The sequence below is a fragment of the Schistocerca serialis genome, chromosome 6 (genome assembly GCF_023864345.2).
Source record: "Schistocerca serialis cubense isolate TAMUIC-IGC-003099 chromosome 6, iqSchSeri2.2, whole genome shotgun sequence".
Classification (NCBI taxonomy): Eukaryota; Metazoa; Arthropoda; class Insecta; order Orthoptera; family Acrididae; genus Schistocerca; species Schistocerca serialis.
This window is the reverse complement of record NC_064643.1, coordinates 408,309,303-408,337,119: the sequence shown is the minus strand read 5'-3', so window position 1 is coordinate 408,337,119 and position 27,817 is coordinate 408,309,303. Positions and strand designations below refer to the sequence as shown.

Sequence of the window (27,817 nt, the reverse complement as noted above, 5' to 3'; positions counted from 1 at the left end):
ATTAAACTCTGAAGTTGTATATACTATTCCACAAAATTTCGGACAATCTATGGGATTTTAGTAACTTTCTTGTACGATTCTTCAGCCCAGAGCCTTGTTGCTCTCTTTAGTTGTACACTGGCGACACACACGGAACTTCTTTATGTAGATCCCCACCGGCGCTTGAGTGATGTACTCAGTTGTAGCTGCTAGAAGTCTGTGATGCAAGAGGACCGTCCGTGGCGAAAACTCGCTTCATCAGTGTCAGACAGGTTATTTTTACGCAGTAATATCTCAGAACAGCAGTGGCTACGCAGGGTATGAAGTTCCTCTACGACAGCATTCCATCTGGAATCCATTCCGATTGATAAGCGCCTCAGACAGTCGTACTTCTACTGATTCATTGAGGATTGAATTCCATAAGATCGAAGAATGGGCCACAATTTCTGTTGTGGTTCAGTTCATAGAACGACCAGTAGAAATACAAGTTCTGCGGCACGAATGTGCTGGCTTGCAGGAGGCGAGTATGCTGCTGTGTTCACAATGTGCTCCTTTGAGCGCGCTGTATGCCCTTTCTACGACCTGCCACACTTGCACGGAATCTTATAAAGACCTGCCTCGCCCAACTGTAAGTCATCTTTGACCGACCCCAGAAGAGCAGAAATTTTTCATGGACGAAAGATCACTTTCGAAGTATTTTGCCTGTTTTCACGCAAATACTTTCAATATATACTGACAGCTGGAGAGCGAATGCATGACCACCACCTCCACCACTACGAGTTTCCTACAGAGGTCAGTGGCAGGTTGGAGATTCGCACCTGAATACATGTTCAACGCGCAACGCATCAGTTGGTCCTTTACCTTACTCAGAAAAACATTTTACATGTCCCAGGCGTCGCCATAGGCACCAAAGGTGTCTCACCCACGGTCGCAGAGATACCATCGCTTGTGCATATCTGGACAGAAACCTGAGGAATATACACTGCGTCTAAGAAAGTTTCTAACTGTAAGCGAATAAAGACCTATTTCCCCTGCGTCCACAGATAACTAATACAGTCTACGGACAAGTTTCATTATCAGTTACAACGCACTTCAGATAATGTAAGGGACTGACAACACAAGTAGGTGCTGCTCGTACAGCCAACTGTAAAAGCTCACGTACTGCAAAGTGGGATTTCTATTTGTCATTTATCTATTCGAAACAGGTGACAATCGCGCTTGTGTTTATTGAAATGACAGTACAAGTTAATTCTTGCGACAATAGCTCCCAAAATGCCCAAGCAAAGAGAGGAAGCATTTACGTACACAGAGAAAGTGTTAGTAGTTGATCACTTGGGGAAAGCATTTACGTAAACAGAGAAAGTGCTAGTAGTTGATCACTTGAACAGAGGCGCATACAATAAAATTAATGAAGTAAATAAGCATCGTGAAACTAAGCACCTCTCTCAAAAGAAGGTTCATCTCCAGGCACAGTCTTCAATTGCCGTCACTGTAATATCTGAGGGAACTCACATGCATTAGTATGATTCAACGCGGATTAGACAGGATCGGACCAAATAAAAAACACAAAGACTCTACGTTGAAGCCAAAAAGACAAATTGAAATATGTTTCTGAGTAATGTATTGAAGATATTCAATAATCAGGGATCATTTCCAACATTTTCACATGGATTTAAATTACAACATAATATTTCAGAGCTGCTGATACTGAGTGATGTTTTGCGAACTGACAGTAGTCACTTTAAAGGCTGTACCTTGAAATACTGGTTAGTTGCATGCAACACACATTTGGAAACGTGATTTTTTACGGAGTGCTCTTATGGACTTTTAGAAGGTTAAATAAGCTGAGCTTCAGAAGTTCTACCAACCTTGATATAACATTCACATCTCGATGCTTACAAAGGAGAGGAATCAACAAAGAAGTTGAAACTTCACTCGTGGATCCCCGTCTTTGATCTCTCTCTGTCATGCTTTGATGCGTGATTCATTGACATTGAATATTAATGTTTTGATAGTATTAAAAATATTATTTTATTTCTGGCATTGACATTGCTATCCAGTGTAGGAAAGACATGCTAAGTTTGCAAATGTCTCGCTACAGTCCAGTAGACAACGGTTAAGCGTCACCCTGTCGCGAGAGTTTCACGAACGATTAGATGCAATAAGGGCGTCGAACATATGCCGGTACTTTCAGTTTTTAACTAGTTCCTTATTAACAGCGTTTGATTGATGAAAAGCGTTATCTGAAACTTTCGTTTTGTTTCTTCTGGCGAATTTTGACGATTTTGCGTCGGGAAATATTGCCAAAAACACATATTTTGAGACGCAATTAAAGGGGACAAAAAGTCGTTAGGAGTCTTCGGCGTTAGAGAATCGGACCATATTGTTAACAGATCCACAGCCACACAATACAGACACCAACAGCCGATATTTATTTCAATTAAAACGCTGGCCGGGTTGGCCAAGCGGTTCTAGGCGCTACAGTCTGGAACCGCGCGACCGCTACGGTCGCAGGTTCGAATCCTGCCTCGGGCATGGATGTGTGTGATGTCCTTAGGTTAGTTGGGTTTAAGTAGTTCTAAGTTCTAGGGGACTGATGACCTCAGAAGTTAAGTCCTATAGTGCTCAGAGCCATTTGAACCATTTCTTCAGTTAAAGCTTCCTCACTCAGACACCGTGGTCGATACATAAAACTGTTTGTTGATGTTTCGTCCCAGACTGCTACTGTCATCTCCGGAGGTAAAACACCAACTGCATCCTAGGCGCGAAGGAATCCCGAATGTATAGACCTGCATAGAGGGCACCACCATTCGTCACATGACGTTAATTGCGTGATATCGCTGGCTGACGCTATCATCCTTGATTACAAGTAACCGGTTGACACTATGTTAGCGCAAAGTCTACATCCGTATTGTATCTGAATAAACACCTTCTTCTTTTGTGTTAAAATCTAATTGTGTTTGTAAATCTCTATGGCCTCTCTATACATGGTCGTACAATAACGAGTTGTGTACGGTCAAACGCTTATCTCACCTAATTTTCTGTCGTGTTTTCCACCTCGAAAAATATATTCTGCTACTGTCGATTTATCAATGTGTCCGAGGCGGCACAATAGAAGCGTCAAGACTCTCAATCGAACATAAAAGGAACACTGCATGCCACAAATCGGTCATAGCAGAACATGTTTTACGAGTGGAAATCACGAAATAAAATTAGTGACACAAGGTTTTAGTAAAGACAACACATTTGTACTGAGACCATAGAGATTTACAGACATTACAAAAATTGTAACAGAACAGAAGAGGGTGTTAAGTTAGGTAAAATATGGATATCAACTTTGTGCCAACAAAATAACGATCGATTTCTTTTAATTACGAATTATGGCGCCAGTCAATGATAATCACGATGAATCTTGGTGCTCTCTATACAGCTCTTTAAATCCGGAAGGCCCTCGAGCTTTGCTTGCAATAAATTAAAACTACTAAAAGGCCGAAATTGGGGACTGCACCTCTCCACTATTCTCCACAACTCTTGATCCGACCGATCCTCTACTATGCGAACTGTGCGTGGATCTTCGCCCCATCAAAGTTCTTAAAGTCCCTCCAAATCCACGAACATCATACACTCTGTCTCGTTCGCCCATCCGTTTACCTTCTCCCGAATGCATCCTCCACCATCTTATCAATTCCTCCTCACCCATGCCGAACACCAGCGCATCTCATATACTATCCGCAAATTAGATTCCAGTAAGCCCATTACACTGTGCAACAATGAAACTGTAAATCGAATGAAAATAGCCAATTCCTATCAATTATAATGTGCTGATCGCGAATATCACAAAGACAATTCAAAATTAGCTCTAGTTTTCATTTTACACTGTTCTATTACAGTGACATAATTATATACGGATTTTTATGTTAAGTTTAAAATCAAATATTATAATGGTTTGTCAGAGCCATAAGAACTAGTAACAATGGATTATATTATTGTCTCTGGTCTTACATGTGTGCAATATTAAAGATATAAAAATTTTTATACCAATTTTAGTGATGTTTTTGTCACTCTCCTCTTCAACTTCAGTGTCTTTATTAATGCATGTAATATTTTTTGCACATTTGTTTCCAGATTAACTACCAGTTGTTCAAGTTGACTGCTATTTAAGTGAACAAAAATGCCACGAGTTTGTGTTAACAGTGCTGACACATTTTGCTATGTGTGTGGAGAAGTGACGTTTGCTTCACAAAGCAGCAAATAATTCCATTAATTACAAAGCTTACAGTTGTTATTTTGGGTGCAAAAGTGGTAATCAGGATAAACCCTGGGCTCCACATGTGATCTGCATCACATGCCAGCAACCTCAGGAATTGGATGCATGGGAAAGGACGTTCAATGCCTTTTGCAGTGTTAGTGACTGCTACTTTTGTATGGTTCCTCCTATCAAGAAATGAATATCTAAGAAGAAGAAGAAGCGGACAGTGATCTATCCTAACATTCCATCTGTCATACAGCCCTCTCTACATGGGGAAGGATTGCCAATACCTGAACCACCGAAAGAGTCTGAGATTACTTCTGATGGGAATCCTGAATGTCCTGAACCTTGTACATCACAAGGTCCAGAGTTTCTTCCAAATATATCATCAACTGATGATCCACAAAAGTTGTCTCAAAATGTGTTACGTGATCTCATTAGAGATTTGGAGCTCTCTAAAGCTAAGGCTGAGATTTTAGCATCAAGATTGCAGCTGCGCAATTTTCTGGAAAACAATGTAAATGTTTCATTCTACCGCAGAAGAGAGCAACAATTCACTCCTTTTGTGAACATGCAAGATAGTCTTATGGCATGTGTAGACATAAATTGTCTAATGAAGGATCTCAGAATTAATTACAACCCTGATGAGTGGAGACTCTTTATTGATTCGTCAGAGTTGAGCTTAAAAGCAGTGGTTTTACATATTGGTAATGAGCTTCCTTCTATTCCAGTTCGGCATAGTGTGCGTATGAAAGAGTCATACAGAAACATGAAAATTTTACTAGAAGCCATCAAGTATAATGACTCACAATGGCCGATTTGTGGTGACTTGAAGTGGTTGCATTGCTATTAGGTACGCAGTTAGGATATGCTAAATATTGCTGCTTTCTCTGTGAATGGGACAGCCGAGGTCGAGCATCACATAACAGTAAACATGAATGGCCCACGAGAAAATCTCTTCAACCTGGTATAAAGAACATTAAGAGTGAACCTCTAGTAGACCCTAAAAAGATTCTGCTCGCGCTCTTGCACATCAAGTTGGATCTCATGAAAAAATTTGTTAAGAGAATCAACAAAAGTGGTGTTGCGTGTAAGTACTTAAGACAAAAATTCCCTTACTTAAGTGATGCCAAAGTAAAGGTGGGCATCTTTGTAGGCTCACAGATTTGAGAGCTTTTTGGAGACCATACCTTTGATGGAATCGTATAAGGTGATGAGAAGCATGCATGTGAATGTTTTAAGACAGTCTGTTTACAGTTTTTAGGGAACAAATGAGCAATAAATTACAAAGAGATTTTAGACAACATGTTGTAACTTCATGAAAAACTTGGTAGCAACATGCCATTTAAAATGCACTTCTTACATAGTCATTTTGACTTCTTCCCCAAAGATTGTGGTGCAGTACGTGATGAACATTGGGAGCGAATTCATCAAGATATTGCCACACTTGAGAAGAGGTATTCCGGAAAGTGGAGCTCTACTATTTTAGCAGATTACTGCTGGACTGTCATAAGGGATGTTCCCGAGTATGTGTATAAACATCAAGCCGAGCGAAAATGGTCATCATCTGAATTTATCTCTGAACAAAATATGTAATTGTATATACTGTACATATGGGCATTTAACATTTGTAATCCTTTATATACATGTGTGACCAGTTAATTTATATATTTTGTTTTATGCTTTACATAGTTCTGGTACATAGTATGTTATATTATTTTAATTTTTTCTAAACATTTTACTTTTGTACTTCCAGAATGGCACTGAAATTTATCAATGCATAATACATAACATAATTCAAGTAATTATTCACTTAAAATTTTTTATGGTGATCATGGAACATGAATGCATATTTAGTTAGAGAGTTATCTATACGAAAATGTAGATTACTTTTTTAAAAAAAAACTAGAGCTAAATATTTATGAAGATGGTGATTTTATATAATTTTATACTGAAATAAACATAACTAACTCAAAATCATGCAATTTACACACTTTCACTTAAAATTTGTAGTTCAGTGTTATCTCCCCTCTGTTCACCAGGCCTGGTATGCTACCGCGCCTTCACAAACACGTCCCTCCGTCCCTGAACCTATGCACAATCCATATCCTATTTCAGCGCAGTTTCAACCAACTTCCTCTCCCAGACAATGAGATTTGCTCCAACATTTATCGCTCCTATTGTAAGTAGGCTGTTTATGTTTTCTTATTGGCAACGTTACGTAGCGCTCTGTATGAAAATCACTGGCTGTGCTGTGTGCAGTCTGTGGCTGCTTTGCATTGTTGTAATACTCGCCATTGTAGCGTTGGGCAGCTGGATGTTAACAGCGCGTAGCGTTGCGCAGTTGGAGGTGAGCCGCCAGCAGTGGTGGATGTGGGGAGAGAGATGGCGGAGTTTGGAAATTTGTAATACTGGATGTCATGATCTGTTATGTATATTATGATTTTTCAACACTATTAAGGTAAATACATTGTTTGTTCTCTACTAAAACCTTTCATTTCCTAACTATGCCTATCAGTAGTTAGTGCCTTCCGTAGTTTGAATCTTTTATTTAGCTGGCAGTAGTGGCGCTCGCTGTTTTGCAGTAGTTCGAGTAACGAATATTTTTGGTGATTTGTGATAGGTATAGGTTAATGTTAGTCAGGGCCATTATTTTGTAGGGATTTTTGAAAGTCAGATTGCGTTACGCTAAAAATATTGTGTGTCAGGTTAAGAACAGTCCTGTGTAATTGTTCAAAGAGGACGTTTCACTATTAATTTTAACTCTTCGCCACCTATCACACTCCACATCATGGCCCCTCTCCATCCCTCTCCACCCCTCTCCATCCACTCCCACACGTTTCCTCTGGTAAACATTCACCTCCCCACACATCATACTATACCTCGCCCTATGTCTCTTTCACTGTTTGTGTTCCCACTATTCGCCTCAGATCCTAGCTGTCATCTCCATATTTTCAATATCTAACGGTCCCTTTCTCTTTACCCGCACCCCTCAACCCTATGCAATATATTCTCTCATGCAATAACACTTCTCACTCATTGCACGTCCTTCAGACTACGTGGTCATTAATCTTTTTTAATTTAAAGCGAAAACGGTCCTCGTATTTTTTTCTCATCTTGGCTATATTTTTAAGAATGATCTTGCCTAAAGAGCGGAGTGTAGTACCGCTGACAGCCCACCCTCACTCATATGGGGTGAGGGGTGTGAAATAACAATAAAGATAAAATGAGCTCAGCATGCAGTTACCGTTTGGCCTCCGAAGACGCCTCCTGCAGTAAAACTGTCTGGGAATAGCGTTATATTCGACCTCGGCCTCTAAGCACGAAAGCTTTTAACGGAAGATTCACTGCCGTCCCCCATGCAGAAACAATGGACCGCAATCGGCGCGAACTGACTGCTGGTATGAGACCAGTGTAGCGTGAACGCAACGGCCGCGGCAGAAGAATGTTTCACAGAAGTAGGATCGATGGTCTTGTCTGCTGCCCCAACCGGATTCGGCAGCCCTTAGAAAACGGCGCAGGCCTCTCAGTTCTGCGACGCCGACGCCGGAACAAGGCGCCAGTCGGGCGCTGAGGCGGCGCCGTCTCGACGTATCGCTCCGCACCGCTGCGGGCTGGGTGGACGAGGGGGCGGTGGGGGTGGCGGGGGTGGCGGGGGCGGGTGCCTGGCGCCGCCTGTGGAGGCGGCTTCGTCTGTCATAGCCACGCCCTCGGAATTTGCAAATACCGCTTAGAACTGCGTATTTACACCACTACAAGTTGCCGCAAAATTCGTGTTGCACTACGTTTATTTACTTACTAGCTTGCGAGCCCGGCACTTTCCGAGTATTCACTCTACCGATTTTCTGTTAGAAACGGAAAAAAATTAACCGATTTCGTAGTGTTTTATCGAAAAAAAATTCATTTCCATGTATTCGTGAAAATATCTTTGAAATTATGGAACAGTCGTACAAAGAAGTATGCGTAATGAACAAATGTGCACGTACAGCTGCTTTGCATGTCTATAACGGGGGTTTTCGCCTAGAGTCGTTGGCGCTTCGCAGTTGAAAGCTGTCAAAAGCGCTGTCAGCTGTCAGGGATTTCACTGACTCTACTGTAGGAGTGTCTTAACAGTACGGAATAAGTGTGCTAAAAGTGTGTGTGCATGATGGAGTATTTTCTCACGCATATCAGTTTTTATGATGTCATAGCTTCTGATCCCTCTGTGATACTGTGGTATAATTTCGTAGGTACATTCAGTGACTGCGAAATTTATTGCGAATACAATTAGTAGCACAGAAGTAATTAATTTAAATTACATGCATGGCGTGGCAGTTTTTCACGCATGTTGTTTATGACGTAAAATCTTAACTCTGGTAGGTAGATGTTACTTAACCAGACAACAATTGTTGCCTCACAGGACGGGATATGTGTACTAAGTTTAGTTCACATCGACCCGCCCACCAGTATATATATATATATATATATATATATATATATATATATATATATATATATATATATATATATATATATGTGTGTGTGTGTGTGTGTGTATGTTTCATATCTCCCCTTAACGGGGGTAGGACGTCAAACGGGCCGACTTGGAGCAGGAGAGGCACCACAGGACATTTTATTTTCTACTGTCTATACTTTTACAAATAAATTCATAAAACTTTGTCAGCATGACCAGGAAGGATTCAGGATTCACACTCATAGCAGTGGAAGTGCAAAAACATAGCAAAATAATTTTTTTTAGATATGAAATTCCATCATTTTTTCACTTACTGTTGGCTGCATTTGTTGCTATAGGTACATTTTTCTTCACAAGTACGAGAGATTCTTTGATGAATTTTGCACAGCATACAAACCATACTTACAAGTGTATGAAACTCTAGAATTTTCCAAGTCTATTAAAAACTGTGGTACAAATTGAGATAATTAACTACAAAATTTGATTTTTTTCTAAACATAAAGTTTAAAACGTAACAGCTCATTCATTTTTTCATAAATTAAATAGATTCTAGAGTTTCAGACACCTGTAAGTATGGTTTGTATGCTGTGCAAAATTAATCGAACAGTCTCTCTTACTTATGAAGAAAAGTGTACCTATAGCAACAAATGCAGCCAATAGTAAGTGAAAAAATGATAAAATTTCACATGAAAAAAATTATTTTGTTGTGTTTTTGAACTTCTGCTGCTACGAGTGTGAATCCTGAATCCTTCCTGGTCATGCTGACAAAGTTTTATGAATTTACTTGTGAAAGTATAGACAGTGGCAATTAAAATGTCCTGTGGTCCCTCTCCTGCTCCAAGTCGGCCCGTTTGACGTCCTACCCCCCTTAAACCAGATAGATCCAGTAGTTTAAGAGCACACACACACACACACACACACACACACACACACACACACACACACACACACAAACACGCACGCACACGAGAGTGCACGTGTGTGTGTGTGTTCCGTATCTCCTCTTCAACCAATGGATCACTATATATATATAATACACCTATGAAAAGATTATGTTACTTTTGTCATTCATATTAGCGACTTCTGACCTCCTGATACGATGCGTCGAGTAACTTACACATTTTTACATGATAGGTATAAGAAGTATTTTACTTATGCAACTGCTGTTAATGCACTAGCGTTACAGTACATGTTTACACTAATGGAAGGCACGAATTGCAGTAATAAGTAATTAAAAGGGGAAAAGTGTAACAATGGTTGCAACATATGTAATAGTTTAGTTATAGAGGGCCTTTAGAAGTCTTTGCATCAAAAGTAAACGTGTTGGATAAAAACATAGAAGCACCGCGAGAAATTCATGCTCGATGATAAATGTAGACGTTATCCAAGCCTGCAGGTTACGGCGCCTGTATCTTCTAGGCGCTGCAAGTGTCAGTCGTCGTCAGAACAGTGTTCTGCCTGGTTGTGAGTGCGTTATGTCGGAGCTGGTGAATTGGAACGTGGGCAAGTCGTCGGTTGTCGTATGGTGGGTGCCTCTGTAACTAAGGTAACCCAAGTGTGTGGTGTTTCAAGAGGCACTGTAGCGAAGGTTTATACTGCATACAGGGAAAGCGGAATAACTTCGTCCACTAAGACACTCTGCGCAACAAACTCTTTATTGAGTGGTAGTGGCAGACGGTCATAAAAGAGGAGTTTGACGAGAAAAAAAAAGAAGACAAGAGGACGACAGTTGCAAAACTCGCTGCAGACTTGAAAGTCGTGATTTTCATCCACGTCAGTACCATAACAACACAAACGGAGTTCCATAAACTGGTAACTGCAGATTAATCTGGAATTCCAAAACCACAAGTCACTGATGCAGATAGTGATACCACCAGGAAAACGTGGTGGCGCAGCCGTAAAACATAGCCTATGGAGCAGTGGAAGAAATTCATTTGGTCAAATGAGTCTTCTTGTACGTTGTTTCCAATTTCTGGTCGAGTGTACTTCCCGAGACTGAAACGTGGCAGAAGTTCAATGATGACTTGGGCAGCCGTATCGTGGTATTCCATTGACCCCATGGGTACTCTGCAAAGTCGCATTACTGCAAGGATTATGTGACCAGCTTGGCTGATCAGGTCCATTTCATGCTCATTGTTTATTCTCCAGTGGTAATGCTGTGTTCTAAGACAACAGTCGTCCTGTAACTCTTCAAGCTTTCCCGGTGAGGCGTTGTCATGTTGATTAATAGGGTTTCTGCCAGTTATTCGAGTCTTTCCTGCACGATATTTCAACTGCGTGGCTCGCATTCTTCTTCAGCTGCTGTCTGAAACTGATTCCAGTGTGGAACGAGTCCGGTATTTATGCCTACGTTGTGCTATACGTTCCCTCTGCCGTCCGTTCCGTGTCTGGCGCTCTGCCGTGGTGTGCGCCGACCAATAGCAATGGCTGTAGCATTTTCTTCTAGTCGCGGCTGTTTCGAACGCTGTGCGCGTACTTTGTGGTTATTACCCGTTGTCAATATAGCTTAATTAAGTTCTGAATGGCGTCCAAGCTGTGCTAGACGTTTTATCTCCCCCCAGCACAGATGCTTACACAAATGTGACCACTTGTGACAAGGATGGGAGGGGGGGGGGAGGGGGAGGACAATTCCAAAAACCTTTAAACCGAGTGGTAATTTAAGGATGGCCCCTAAGTCACACATTTTGTGCATCTCTACATCAATAACGTGTCTGTCAGAGGTAAGACCTTTTTAATTATTATAAATGATTTCGACGCAGAAAAATTCTTTGGTATATACAAAGTCTCTTGTTTATCGACATAGGTCTGTACACATTTGTTGTTTATCCGCCGTCAGATGCTACTTATGATGGTCTGTATGCCCGAATATCGGTATGTCAAACACACTTCTGTTTGAGAAAACTGAAATATTCAGAGAATTGGTCATAAACCCTCCAAAGTCGGAAGTCGTATAGAACAGAGTGTAACACTACAACCCAGTGCCTGACGAATTTTTCAGGTACTTGATTTCTCGAAATTATAACCATTTTTCGTAAATATATATATATTAATTAATTTTTCAGCAAGTAGTGTTTATGAAAATGTAAAACTTATTTATGTCAAGTCACTATAGTAAATGCGCTGGCCATGCCAGCGAAGCTTTTATTGTTTCTTGTAACAATAACGTCTTCGGAGCAAGTGAGCGCAGTCGTAGAGGTGAAGCAGAGAAGTATTTGCGAAACATCTGTGATGTGGAATAGATGTGTTGGTGCTCAAATGATAAGGTGTTTGTGTCGAAAACCTAGTATGTGGCCAGGAAAAGGAATGAAGCTTTTTAAACATCGTATTGATAACAGGCGTTGCCATGAATAAAGGTTTTTACTACATTAACCTGAAAAGCTATCACTTGCATCGTAATAACTAAAGAATAACGTGCAGCTTTTTTCACCATTACGCATATTCTCAGAAGGACAGCATTATCGCGAGTTACGTAACACAACACAATTTGCATAAAGAGTTGCTCGTCATTGCTTTAGTATTGGTGATCAATAAGGTACACTACTCGCCATTAAAATTGCTACACCAAGAAGAAATGTAGATGATAAACTTTTATTCGTTGGACAAATATATTATACTAGAACTGACATGTGATTACGTTTTCACGCAGTTTTGGTGAATAGAGCCTGAGAAATCAGTACCCAGAACAACCACCTCTAGCCGTAATAGCCGGTCGGTGTGGCCGAGCGGTTCTAGGCGCTACAGTCTGGAACCACGGGACCGCTACGGTCGCAGGTTCGAATCCTGCCTCGGGCATGGATGTGTGTGATGTCCTTAGGTTAGTTAGGTTTAAGTAGTTCTAAGTTCTAGGGGACTGACGACCTCAGAAGTTAAGTCCCATAGTGCTCAGAGCCATTTGAACCTTCTAGCCGTAATAACGGCCTTGATACGCCTGGGAATTGCATCAAACAGAGCTTGGATGGCGTGTACAGGTACAGCTGCCCATGCAGCTTCAACACGATACCACAGTTCATCAAGAGCGATGACAGCCGTATTGTGACGAGCCAGTTGCTCGGCCACCTGACGTTTCCAATTGGTGAGAGATCTGGAGAATGTGCTGGCCAAGGCAGCAGTCGAACATTTTCTGTATCCAGAAAGGCCCGTACAGGAACTGCAACATGCAGTCCTGCATTATCCTGCTGAAATGTAGGGTTTCACAGGGATCGAATGAAGTGTAGAGCCACGGGTCGTAACATATCTGAAATGTAACGTCCGCTGTTCAAAGTGCCGTCAATGCGAACAAGAGGTGACCGAGACGTGTAACCAATGGCACCCCATACCATCACGCCGGGTGATACGCCAGTATGGCGATGACGGATACACGCTACCAATGTGCGCTCATCGCGATGTCGCCAAACACGGATGCGAACCTCATGATACTGTACACAGAACCTGGATTCATCCGAAAAAATGACGTTTTGCCATTCGTGCACCCAGGTTCGTCGTTGAGTACACCATTGCAGGCGCTCCTGTCTGTGATGCAGCGTCAAGGGTAACCGCAGCCACGGTCTCCGGGCTGATAGTCCATGCTGCTGCAAACGTCGTCGAACTGTTCGTGCAGATGGTTGTTGTCTTGCAAACGTCCCCATTTGTTGACTCAGGGGTCGAGACGTGGCTGCACGATCCTTTACAGCCATGCGGATAAGATGCCTGTCATCTCCACTGCTAGTGATATGAGGCCGTTGGGATCCAGCACGGCGTTCCGTATTAGCCTCCTGAAACCAAAGATTCCATATTCTGCTAACAGTCATTGGATCTCCACCAACGCGAGCAGCAATGTCGCGATACGATAAACCGCAATCGCGATAGGCTACAATCCGACCTTTATCAATGTCAGAAACGTGATGGTACCCATTTCTCCTCCTTACACGAGACACCACAACAACGTTTCACCAGGCAACGCCGGTCAACTGCTGTTTGTGTATGAGAAATCGGTTGGAAACTTTCCTGATGTCAACGCGTTGTAGGTGTCGTCACCGGCGCCAACCTTGTGTAAATGCTCTGATAAGCTAATCATTTGCATATCACAGCATCTTCTTCCTGTCGGTTAAATTTCGAGTCTGTAGCACGTCATCTTTATGGTGTAGCAATTTTAATTCCCGGTAGCGTAATTAACATCATTGCATTCCAAAATAATGTCTTTAGTGCTCATGATACAAGTGTGTTTTATATGTAAGCTAGCGCGTGTGCATTTTGCCAAGTTTCTGCTGTGTCTTTGCCATATATGTTTACATAACGTCATAGTTATTACAGTCATGAACAAAATTTAACTTCTGCTCGTTTGGAGCTGGTGATCTTCTTATTCTGCAATCTAAATTCATTCAAATCAAATTTCAGCATTGAAAATTACGGCTAACCACGGTGAACTCTCCTCGTTTCCATTAACAGCGGAATATTAGGTACACGAGTCACATAAAACCTTATATACAACATAGAGTGTAGGTATGTTGTAAGTGAATACGTTATTAAGACTGCAGAGAGAGATTGTGAGCAGACAGGGCCACCAGTGCCCTGTTCTGTGTGAGCGAACAGGCCAAAGTTACGTCACGCTCAGTCGGTGCAGAGCTGTTAAACGAAATGGAAACGTGCAAGCATGTGCAGGTATAGCTCGTCGACATCAAAGAGCGCAATATCAGCGTGTGAGTGTACTCTAACGGGACAGAACGACTCCGGGAAACGGTTTCGTTGTATCATGACATTGCAGCTCGTAGGGCGCACGCTGCTACGACAGTGATGCATGTATTGAGGCAGTGGGTAGAAGAGAATCGTACACAGCAACGAGGGCGTACTGAAATGTCGAACGAGTCCCACTTCAACTTGTCCTACAGTGATGGCCGTTGATGACCACGTATGTGTTAGACGCCACCGTGGTGAACGCAATCGGTAGGCTGCATTTTTGAACGCCATAGTAAACAAAAGTGAAGTGTGATGATTTAGGACACCACTGGCTATAGCTTGCGATCTCGCCTCCTACATATTATGGGAAATCCGAACAGCAACTTATACACAAGGAAGGTTTCAGAATCCGAGTCACTCACTGCCCCTCCTCCAGGCAGCTCCACATGCCATATTTCAATAGAATCAAGCGCGGCCACACAGGACGAGGAATGTGCAAGTCTTCTTGGTAGAAAGACGGGTATCATGACTTCCCTGGCCTGCAGTGTCACCTGACACATCGCCCATCGAACATTCCTGGGATATGGTCGGTCACCAGCTTTCTTGTTCTGATCCTTCTGCAGCCAATTCCGCTGCGCATACAAACCGTGTGTTTCACAACATTATTTCGAGACCTTCATTGATTCCATACAATGACGTCTGCAGGCTATAACTGCGGCAAATGGCAGTTCCACTCCATACTGAATTCTCACTGTCAAAGTGTATGCATAGCTCTGTAATTCTAATCATGTGGGCATTGTCATGCGCCCAGTCTCTGTAATAAATTTTATTTTAAATGTGTCTCACACTTAGTGTTGCAATTTTCGTAAACACTAATGTACATACTTCTGAAGTGCAGCCCATGGTGAACAACAACGTGTCCTTCATCAGATACGCGTAGATACAAGCTGCCGAGCACCTATCATACAAGATTTTTAAATACGAGGATTCCTTCGAAAACGCAGTCATCTTCTTAGTAACTGTCAAACAGTGATATTTCAGTGCAAGTATTGTGGCATAAAATCTCTGAAATTTGAATAAATGACTAAAAGTGTGTAAGTTCGCTGACAGATCTGAGTAGAACGTATTTTTTTTACCGTCTCTGTGGAGTAGCGGATATGACATCAGGTCTAGTGGGTCGAAGGAGTACTCCTAAAAGTATAATAAAAAAGTAATAAAAAATCTCCGGCGTCTGTAACAGAAGATATTTCTGGGTGCGAACGTGCTCCCCTACAGTTCGATGCAGGAGCGAATTTGTGAGTTTATAAATAAACTAACTTCGAAACAAACATACTGGACATTAAGTATTTTTGTTTGATAGATATCATGAATTAATGCCCCGATTATGGATACAATAAGTCTCAGTGTGGATGATGCAGGTGACAATAAAGCAACAATTGAGTACTACTGGAAGTATTACATAGAGACGTAAACTGCACACTGTCTTCACTGAAATATGTTACACAAGTTATCGAGTACAAATAATTTTAAAACAATAGTAATTGTCCACAAGTGGTCACTATTCATCACCGCTATCAGAAATTTTACATTATCTGAATGAAAATTAAAATATGATGCAGTAAGGTTTGCTCCCATATTTTTCATATCCAATCGCTTTGGAAATCCAGCCGTACCTGAGATGTCGGTGTGTCCAGTGCAGCACGAATGAGGGAATTTGGATTCCTGGTACTGTTAAAGAATTTTCCTTATGAATGGATAAAAACAGTAGTAGTTCAAACTCTTGTACATTGCAGGTGCTACTTGAAGGACAAGTAGTGTCTTCGTTTCGGAAAACTTACATTGTAAGTAGGCTGTTTAGGTTTTTATGTAGGTAACGCCATGTAGCGCTCTGTATGAAAATCACTGACTGTTCTGTGTGCAGTCTGTGGCTGGTTTGCATTGTTGGAATATTTGCTATTGTAGTGTTGGGCAGTAGGATGTGAACAGCGCATAGTGATGCGCCGTTGGAGGTGAGCCGCCAGCAGTGGTGGATGTGGGGAGAGAGATGGCAGAATTTTGAGAGCGGACGATCTGGACGTGTGTCCATCAGAAAGAGTAAATCTGTAATACCTGATATCGTGAACGGATTTATATATGATGACTTTTGAACATTGTTAAGGTAAATACATTGTTTGTTCTTTATCAAAATCTTTCATTTGCTATCTATGCCTATCAGTAGTTAGTGCCTTCAGTAGTTAGAAACTTTTATTTAGCTGGCAGTATTGGCGCTCGCTGTATTGCAGTAGTTCAAGTAACGAAGATTTTTGTGAGGTAAGTGATTCATGAAAGGTATAGGTTATTGTTAGTCACGGCCATTCTTTTGTAGGGATTATTGAAAGTCAGATTGCGTTGCGCTAAAAATATTGTGTGTCAGTTTAGTGATGATTAGAATACGTAAAGAGAGAAATGTCTGACTACGTTCAGTTTTGCTCAGCTGTTTGAAAATCAAATAACGTAAGGACACAGCATTTCACTGATTTTTCTAAGGGCACGTTTCAACATGAATGGCCGAGATACGCGTAATGAAACTTTACGCCCCATCAACAGTTACATCCTATGACAGTATTACGGATAACGGTATGCCTAGTTTGTCCAATTCAGTTTAAAGCTAGATGTTCCGAATAAAGCTAATCAAATGGTCTGCAAACTGCAAACAAGTCGTTTCAGAACCACGCTTTTACTCTCAACCGGTTATCTGTGGATGCTGATTTTTCCAGATAGACACGTAACTGTTCATGTAACTGTTAAAATTCTGTAATAACTGACAAGATAAGGAAATTACAAACGAATATGAAACTTACTGCGATATAGATTAATTTCTTTTTTCACCGTGAATTATCCCAAAAGATATTCGCGGAGCTGACAAAAGTCATGGGATACCTCCTAATATCGTGTTGGACCTCCGTTTTTCCGCCTTAGTGCAGCAACTCGACGTGGCATGGACTCACCAAGTCTTTGGAAGTCCTCTGCAGAAATACTGAACCATGCTGCCTCTGTAGCCATCAATGATGGCGAAAGTGTTGCCAGTGCAGGGTTTTGTGCACGAGCTGACCTCTCGATTACGTTCCATAAATGTTCGAAGGAATTCATGTAGGGCCAAATGATTCGCTCGACCAGAGAGCCCCCTTCATTCTATGTAAACACAGCCCACACCGTTATGGAACCACCATCAGCTTGCACAGCGCCATGTTGACAATTTTGGTCCATGGATGCGTGGGGATTGCGCCACACCACAACCCTACCACCACCCTTTACCAACTGACCATGCTGTTAGCAAAGGCACTCGCGTCGGTCGTCTGCTGTCATAGCCCATTAACGCCAACATTCACCGCACTGACCAAACGGATATGTTAGTCGTACGCCCCACATTGATTTTTGTGTTATTTCACGCAGTGTTGCTTGTCTGTTAGCACTAACAACTCTATACAAACGCCGCTGCTCTCGGTCGTTAAGGTCGTCGTCCACTGTGTTGACTGTGGTTAGAGGTAATGCATGAAATTTGTACTTCCGGCACACTACTGATACTGTGGATCTCGGAACAGTGATTTCACTGTCGATTTCCGAAATAGAATGTCCCATGTGTCTAGCTCCAACTATCATTCCACGTTCAAAGTCTATTAATTCACATCGTGCAGCCATAATCTCGTCGTACACCTCTTCACCTGAATCACCGGGATACAAATGACAGCTCTGCCAATGTACTATCCTTTTATGGCTTGAGTACATGATACTACCGCCATCTGTATATGTGCATAATCCCATCCCATGAATTTTTTCACCTCATTTTATATATAAGCCCAGGCGTTCGAGTCCGAAGCCATTTAAATCTGGCAAAGAGAGGATTCAACAGTATTTATATCATTCGAATTAATATTTTGGGTAACAAGAAGCAAAAGATTTTCTGAAACTACAGTACTGTGTTTGAAAGGCAGTCGGGTAATGACGTTTTCTTTTCGCAAAGGTACTAGAATTCTTCATCACAGTATTAATATCAGTACTAAAAGGCCACAGTTGACAAATGCTTCGTAGTTTGGCATTTCACTAAATAATTATATTCCAAAACCAATATTGAATACGGCGTTTACTGCCATCAACTACCTTTCCGAAACCTAAAAGCACCTTTGATTGTAGCGGTAGCTCTTCGCCCTTTTATAGTATTTCTTCTGTCCAATATATTACACGCTTACCCTCTAGAGGTCTTTTCTGTTCTCCTATGCCTCTCGTATCTTCTACTCTCCTCCACGTCTCTATGACCCATCTTCTGACCCTGTCTCATTCTCGTTTTGTTTTATTTATTTATTTTCCGTTATGGTATCCTGACATGAAGAAAAATATTACGGTACACTAACAAAACGTCCACTCACGTTCCCTAACTCGATCTGCTCTGTCTTCTAAATAAGGAGTTAACAGTATTGGAACGGTTTGTTCTGAGTGAGTAGGCAACTAACGTCAAACTGAAGTATTGATTCTATGAGTGAGTTGTGAGTGAATCTGTCTTTCTGAATAAAGAATATTGATAGAAAAGGCAAAATTGTTGGTCCACATAGCGCAGAATGAAAATTTTAACACATGTAACCTGGTTACTTTTATACTTTCTCTACTCAATTTGACTTTTCGGAACGGAAAGACATTCACGTTCAGCGTAACTTTCCAATTGTGAAAGCTATTCAGAAGACACTTTTTGCTTTTGCATCTCAGTTAAACGTTTAGACTTTAACTCGACTGAGTACGTGATGTACCTTTATGCTCACTAGTAGCTCTATGTAGACATTATTTGTACTGCATATGAAGCTTCTGTGTTTACAACACCTTCGTGCATTGTTACATATAGTATATGCAAGCCTTCTGAAAACAATGTATCTGACCTACTACATGTGGTAACTGTATTGCCGTATAAACTTTATACGCGATCTGAATATTTGGATTTATAAATAATATCAGGAAGTATTTCAAACAAGTTATTGTCTCCTTCACTGTAAACTAAACGGACAATCATTGTTGCCTAAATGTTCAAAACAATGTTCAATTCTGGCGCTAATAACCATTTTGGCTTACATATGCGGCAAGGGATAAACGCGCTGTTGCAAAGCAGCTGTATTTCTGGATCACACTGAAACGAATAACGCTGACTTTGCATTACTAAAAATACAGCTTGTAGATTGCAACGCAAATGTGTCAAGCGCCAGCACGTTAAAAATTAATAATCGAATCTCCCGAGCTGCTGTGCGACAGAGAGTTACTTTTCTTTTCAAACCTTTGAATAGCGAGTGGGATGTGCAGGCTCGATTTCGATTAATCTGAAAACTAATTGCACTTCAATTTGTATTCAGTAGCAGAAATTAGAAGATATGAAAATCACTGGACACTGTTATTAGCAAATTATTTTCAGCTGGAAATAAACACTAAATTTAGCAAGTTAACTCTTTAGACAAAACTTTCATGAAGCTTAATTCCTTAAATAAGGTTTACATTCAGTGCTTTAAAAATTACATTCAGTGCTTTAAAAATTACATTCAGTGCTTTAAAAAAGAAAAGCTTGAAGGGTGATGCGTTTCTTCCTCTCCTGTCCGTGCACATTCTGAAATACTTTAAACAATGGTGCTAAACAATAAAACAACCCGAATTACAGCATCCACAAACCAAAATCGAAAAAAATTTCTTAAATGCGACATCCCACTTTCTACAATGCTAGCGCACACAGCTGGATATTAATATATATTCCAAGCTGTAGAACAGTATTCCGAAATCAGGCATCCACACGAATATATACATCTACTTCAGCCAGCTCTTGACAACGAAGGCAAAGTGTTGCTCCACACGGACTGATTACTCAACAAACAATGATCTCTGTGCGTAACTACGTAAGCTTCCGTGGGCGGTGCTATGGCGATTAAAATTCTTCCGGGTGTTTCAACGCCCTGAGAAAGGTCGTGGTAATACGGTCGGAATGTTGGTTTTAAGTCACAAACTGAGTGTGGCATTTTAAGTTTACAACTAAAGTATTTTATGCGATGGCGCTTCACAACACCCAGAAGAATTTAAGTGATCAATGATCTCTGTAATACAGAGAATCTCCTTGATACAAGCTCTCAGTAAGAATGTTACCTGTGGCCAATATCACAAAAACTTCTCATAGCTTAACAATTTTTCGACCCCACTAATACAAAGATTATAACGTGACTATGGAATCATGGAAGACTGTACAGAGTAAACCAAGGTGTGGGAATTGACTATGATTCATACTAAAAGAGAAAATTTTTACCTCTACTAATTTTGACAGCAATCACATGTACACAAATTTCAATACAATTTCACACATCTCAGCAGAAATGTTACAGAATGAGATTTTCACTCTGCTGCGGAGTGTGCGCTGATATGAAACTTCCTGGCAGATTAAAACTGTGTGCCCGACCGAGACTCGAACTCGGGACCTTTGCATTTCGCGGGCAAGTGCTCTACCAACTGAGCTACCGAAGCACGACTCACGCCCGGTACTCACAGCTTTACTTCTGCCAGTACCTTGTCTCCTACCTTCCAAACTTTACAGAATCTCTCCTGCGAAGGTAGGAGACGAGGTACTGCCAGAAGTAAAGCTGTGAGTACCGGGCGTGAGTCGTGCTTCGGTAGCTCAGTTGGTAGAAATGTTACAGTTCCTGGCTCTGAGCACTATGGGACTTAACATCTGAGGTCATCCTAGAACTAAGAACTACTTAAACGTAACAAGCCTAAGTACATCACACACATCCATGCCCGAGGCAGGATTCGAACCTGCGACCGTAGCGGTCGCGTGGTTGCAGACCGAAGCGTCTATAACCGCTCGGCCACAGCGGCCGGCTACAGTTCGTGATATAAACAAGTTTCTACTATGGTTGAATCAGTTAAATAAACAGAACTGTTTGCAAAACAATAAGTCTCTACCGACATTCAACCAACAATTCCGCAATAAGAACACTGATCAAAATATTAATTATTCTCCAGGAGACACCTCGCTAATACCTCGCAACACCGCCTTTCGCCTTGATAGCGTCCTCGTTTGAACCAGAGTGTGAGTCACCAGGTTCCTTCAGGTATGGCATATCCAGCTGTAACCTTGTACTGAAACTTAGATCCCGTACTGCTACCAAGTTACGGGGATACTGACTGCTACGCATCACTTGCTATTTCAAAGATTCACAGACGTTTCCTACGTGATGAGGATCGGGTGTTGTAACAGGCTGACTCTTGTGAAACCAGGTATGTATGCACGCAATCCTACGAATACGGCTGTTGTCATTAATAAAAATTGGAGTGTAGACAGCAAACTCATCATGAAGAGCAGAAGAACAACACTTACAGACCGAGAATGTTGAAATAAACGCCCTAGTTCATGTTCACGTCAGTGTAAATGAGTTGGACCAAGTAATGGCATGGAAAAAAAGGCACAGAACCACCTTAGCCTGAACTACAACCTCAATAAACTGTGCTGTTGCGGCACAGATTAGTAATAAGGTAGGAAATTAGAAATTGTTATTAAAACTCGTTAACATTGCCACAGGCAAAGTCAAGTCATGACAGAGACAGAGGCAGAAGCAGGAAGTGACCCGGTTTGTCTCAAGTGAGTCAGTTGCTCGACACATTACGACACCATCTGCCGAGTGAGAACACGCATTCAACAGAAATAAGACTGCGACAGAAAGCCAAAGGAAGGGAGGCAAGCGTATTCGTTAACTTATAAGACATGTTCGCAAGAAGCTCAATTTCTTACACCTATTTCTGAAAAATCATCTCAAAAATTTTGAACTGGCAGTGTTGTAGAATGGGAGTGGATTTTAGTCTATTTGTTTTGACGCCTAGTAGGTCTCTAAATAAGCTTTTCATTGAATTTTAAAGTTTGGCCGGCTGAGATCATATTGTGGATCAGGCTTGTTCACCGCTTTGCTCATGCGTGCTGGCCCGCGCTCATGCCTCGGCAGTGGGAAACCTGCCTGCTCATAAGGAGTAATGGTGAGAGATGACATGGGGAGCGAGGAGGAGGGGAAGAGGAATACAAACAAGGCAACACGGCACGAGCAACTACTGTCCACGAATCTATTCTACCTTCAGTAATATTAGTTCTACGGAGATGTATCTCTTAGCTGTGGCTAATTATTGCCTTTTGTATAAAAAAAAAAAAAAAAAAAACAGTTTCCTAAGACTCTTGCACTGATGAGAAATGACAATGAAATGAAACTTACATTTCACTTAATTCATGAGGGGAAGGACAATGGGCAACTAAGTCCAAAACATGATATTTACTACGACTGGTGCAGCCTTACGATGAATGCCGTTTCCTGAAGAAGATTGTATTGACATCATTTTATATTTAGTGACTATTTTATTTACTCGTTAAACATGCAAACACTGGATGTCAATGAATTCTACTTACTTTGCTATTCACTAAAGCATCAATGTCTGGTACCACTTTCCGAGCACGGCTGATTCAAGTGATTAGCTTTCAAGTTATAGTCCGCGAGTGAGCTTCTGTGGGTAGATTTCATTCTGTTCACTGCGGAAAACAGTTGCTCACATAAGTTATCTAGGTCCAAACGTCGATACTACGAAATTTATCACTTAAGAGCTGTCACACTATAGGTCTATTAGTTATAATTGTACTAACCATCCTGCACTGACGTCTTGCAAACTGGTGTCGGAGTGCGACCTTTGCTCTGATGTGCCTAAGCCGGACATGATCCTGCTTTTCGGTGGTTTACAAAGAGCAGCTCTCCAGTTTAAGCCCTGCGTCATTACGGTGAACGTAACACCCAGCATACCTCTGACGACATCGTGCAGTTTGCACTTGCTCTGCGCTACATAATGACGTCTAACCGCCACGTTCCACCGCGAGTGCTCACTACTTAGGCGGCGAGCGAGAGTGAGTGCTCATGCTCTCCTAGCCGCCTCCTGAACAGGTCTCTTGTAAACAATTCTTATTTTTTAAAAATGTATATAATCACTACGTGGGTTTTTGCTGCCCCCACATTACACGTTCCGTTTTAATTCGTCACGCACGGCGTCTCATGCTCATATAAGATGAAATTCACTTTCGGTCATAACGTACCAGTCGATTTACTTCCATACTCGTTGTTTCAATCGTTCACAACCCTAGAAATCCTACTCAGTCCTGTTTAATATACGAAAAGAACTCAAATATTCATTAGGGATATTTCGTTCGCGTGTCTCACAGTCACATATGGTCCTATGTTGATAATTAACGCCGCATTCATTCAGTCCAAGACAGTATATTTTCCCCTTGATACATCAGAGCGCATCGACGAATCACCTACTGAACTGACCAGTGTAGATTGCGGACAGTAGCAGAGGCTGCAGTCAGGTATGTTTAGCGGTTTGCATACTCACGGTCTGCGCAGGCGTACGTGACGTGCAGTCGACCGGGCCCCCATGTGCTGGAGTCCGGGCAGTCCTCCGACAGCAGGAAGCTGCACGTGTTGCGGCCAGAGCACCTGTAGAAGCCGTACGAGCACATTAACATCAACTTCGTGAGAAGTAAAATACACAAAAACCATTCTCAAAATATGTAATCTCCACACAAGCAAGTGAGCAGATAGCCTGATGAGCGAAAACATTATGACCTCATTAACAGCGTTCTGGTCCACCTTTGGAAGGCAGTAAGGCAGTGATTCTGCGTGGTGTGAATTCAAGAATTCCTTGATACTTTTCAGGCTCTGTGCGAAAGCAAATGTTTCCGAAAATGTCACTAAATTCCCTTAAATTACAGGACAATGATGGCTATACGCGTTTCAGATGCAGACGAAGCGAATTTATTGGCCAAGGTACCTCGAAATACTGTAGTATGGTTCTGGCTCTGTGCTGGAAGATGCCATCATGGTCGGGTAAGTAATGAAGCCTGGAGGGAAGGTTCAAAATGGTTCAAATGGCTCTGAGCACTATGGGACTTAACGTCTGAGGTCATCAGTCCCCTAGAACTTAGAACTACTTAAACCTAACTAACCTAAGGACATCGCACAAATCCATGCCCGAGGCAGGATTCGAACCTGCGACCGTAGCGGTCACGCGGTTCCAGACTGAAGCGCCTAGAACCGCACGGCCACACTGGCCGGCCTGGAGGGAATTAGTTATACAAAAGTAAAATTTGTGATAAATAAATAATTTACACAAAAGGTTTGATACAGCACTGATTGCAGCGTATCTTCAAGTTCTATTTACAAATGATAAACGTGGCTACCTTTTGTAACACGACAAATGTCCCATCTGTATCCAAATTCCTGCCAAATCCTATGAAGCAAGTTTTGATGTATATGCCATCTGATTGTCGCAGCTCGTGAAGTTTCCGCAAGTGGAGGAACAAATACTCTGTTTTTATTGTAACCCCATACACCAAAGTCCATTGGGGTTCAGTGAGGTGGTCGTGGTGGCCTGCATATTGTTTCATCACGTCCAATTCAAGTTGGCATGTTCCTAAGGAGATACGTGGGAACTTAACGATTAATGTGGCAGCACGCCATCTTGCTGATAAATAAATTCTGTGCATGTATCATTTTGTAACGGAGCAGGTCCAAGTATGATATGCCACTCACAGGTGACTCGGCAAAAAAGAGAGGATCGTAAATCGTGTTACAGATTACAGAAAAAAAAACATTTACCTTAGGCGAGTCCCTTACATGTTCGATTATGTCATGCGGTTTCTGCTCACCTCATAACTCAATATTACGCCAATTCACTTTACCTCAGGCAAGAAAAGCGTCTTCGACATTGACTACTACACTACGCACGCTCTGCACCATTATACGACTCCGTGATGACTGTTGGAATAACTCATTTGCGCATGCCGCCTAGCGGGAACATCGGGAACTAACAGTGTTAGGCCAAATTAAACTTGAAGATGTACTGCATTCAGAGGAGCATCAAACTTTTCTGTAAATTATTTGTTCTTTTCACAAAATTATTTTTGTGTAACTAATTTGTAGACATCCTGTATGTGGTTCATAATCGTGTTCACATAGTCCGTGGTGCCGTCAGTTGCTACCATACATGCCATAGAAGCACAGGTTGATATCTCCATTGGGTAATCCGGCCCGCTGGCCTCTTTCCGTAGCCAAGAGTCCGTTTTGAGAAATAGTTCGCCTGGATGACGGCGTAACCGCACTCGACCATCGAAATGGTGTAACAAGAAATGTGATTCGCGACACGTTTACACTGACCCAGTGTGCAATTTCGTTGATGCTATGCTCTGAACACTTTTATCTGCATCAGTGCTGTATCCTGTCGTCAGATCACTCACAGATCATGCCCTATCTAGCTTAACGGAGCTAGCAAGCTTCCGACCTGTAAGTTCTGTGATGGAGCGCGGACGTCCAACACCTTGTCACCTACGCGTCGCTTCATCGCTCTTCAACCACACAGCATAAATGTTCACGATAGTAGCACATGCACAGGCGACCACCCTCGCCCTTTCCGAAATCCTCGTTACCGACAGTTGGGCTGTACCCATCTCCTCTTTCTCAAAGTCACTAGGTTTCTCCATTTGCGTCCAGTAACGTGACAAGGACGATTAGCTATATCTTACACCACGATCGCAGTGGAGACACTTTTATTGTTCCATGATAACCGGTTTCAACGGTCCTCATCATCTAATACACTCCTGGAAATTGAAATAAGAACACCGTGAATTCATTGTCCCAGGAAGGGGAAACTTTATTGACACATTCCTGGGGTCAGATACATCACATGATCACACTGACAGAACCACAGGCACATAGACACAGGCAACAGAGCATGCACAATGTCGGCACTAGTACAGTGTATATCCACCTTTCGCAGCAATGCAGGCTGCTATTCTCCCATGGAGACGATCGTAGAGATGCTGGATGTAGTCCTGTGGAACGGCTTGCCATGCCATTTCCACCTGGCGCCTCAGTTGGACCAGCGTTCGTGCTGGACGTGCAGACCGCGTGAGACGACGCTTCATCCAGTCCCAAACATGCTCAATGGGGGACAGATCCGGAGATCTTGCTGGCCAGGGTAGTTGACTTACACCTTCTAGAGCACGTTGGGTGGCACGGGATACATGCGGACGTGCATTGTCCTGTTGGAACAGCAAGTTCCCTTGCCGGTCTAGGAATGGTAGAAAGATGGGTTCGATGACGGTTTGGATGTACCGTGCACTATTCAGTGTCCCCTCGACGATCACCAGTGGTGTACGGCCAGTGTAGGAGATCGCTCCCCACACCATGATGCCGGGTGTTGGCCCTGTGTGCCTCGGTCGTATGCAGTCCTGATTGTGGCGCTCACCTGCACGGCGCCAAACTCGCATACGACCATCATTGGCACCAAGGCAGAAGCGACTCTCATCGCTGAAGACGACACGTCTCCATTCGTCCCTCCATTCACGCCTGTCGCGACACCACTGGAGGCGGGCTGCACGATGTTGGGGCGTGAGCGGAAGACGGCCTAACGGTGTGCGGGACCGTAGCCCAGCTTCATGGAGACGGTTGCGAATGGTCCTCGCCGATACCCCAGGAGCAACAGTGTCCCTAATTTGCTGGGAAGTGGCGGTGCGGTCCCCTACGGCACTGCGTAGGATCCTACGGTCTTGGCGTGCATCCGTGCGTCGCTGCGGTCCGGTCCCAGGTCGACGGGCACGTGCACCTTCCGCCGACCACTGGCGACAACATCGATGTACTGTGGAGACCTCACGCCCCACTTGTTGAGCAATTCGGCGGTACGTCCACCCGGCCTCCCGCATGCCCACTATACGCCCTCGCTCAAAGTCCGTCAACTGCACATACGGTTCACGTCCACGCTGTCGCGGCATGCTACCAGTGTTAAAGACTGCGATGGAGCTCTGTATGCCACGGCAAACTGGCTGACACTGACGGCGGCGGTGCACAAATGCTGCGCAGCTAGCGCCATTCGACGGCCAACACCGCGGTTCCTGGTGTGTCCGCTGTGCCGTGCGTGTGATCATTGCTTGTACAGCCCTCTCGCAGTGTCCGGAGCAAGTATGGTGGGTCTGACACACCGGTGTCAATGTGTTCTTTTTTCCATTTCCAGGAGTGTATTACGGAACTTGTTACAAAACTACAATTTTACATTACGTGAATTCAAAACATAAAAGGCACTTCTCACATTTATATGTCTTGATTAAAATCCAAATGCACACAATTAATTAAATACACAAAGATGGTAAAATGAGCACAGATGGTAAAATGTTCGTATCATCCATGCATGTTGGTGCTGAACGTGATTCTCACTCACAAGTTTGTCGCACAGCACGATGTTGGATTTTTATCAAGATATTTGTATGTGGGGAGCGCCTTTCATGCTTTGACTTCATGTACTGTAATATGCAAGTTTTACGCTGAAGAGCCAAAGAAACTGGTACACCTGCCTAATATCGTGTAGCGTCCCCGCGTGCACACAGAAGTGCCGCAGCACGGCTAATGTCT

General features: G+C 42.6%; 1 protein-coding gene across 2 annotated transcripts in view; it reads right to left on the bottom strand.

Moving 5' to 3' along the window:
• Positions 1–27,817, bottom strand: part of LOC126483873 (CUB and sushi domain-containing protein 1-like) — a 434,289-nt gene that overhangs the window by 167,599 nt on the left and 238,873 nt on the right. For both annotated transcript variants that reach the window (XM_050107116.1, XM_050107118.1), the window contains exon 3: positions 23,748–23,851. In XM_050107116.1, coding sequence (XP_049963073.1) covers positions 23,748–23,851 — 104 coding nt within the window. The remainder of the gene's footprint in view (positions 1–23,747; positions 23,852–27,817) is intronic.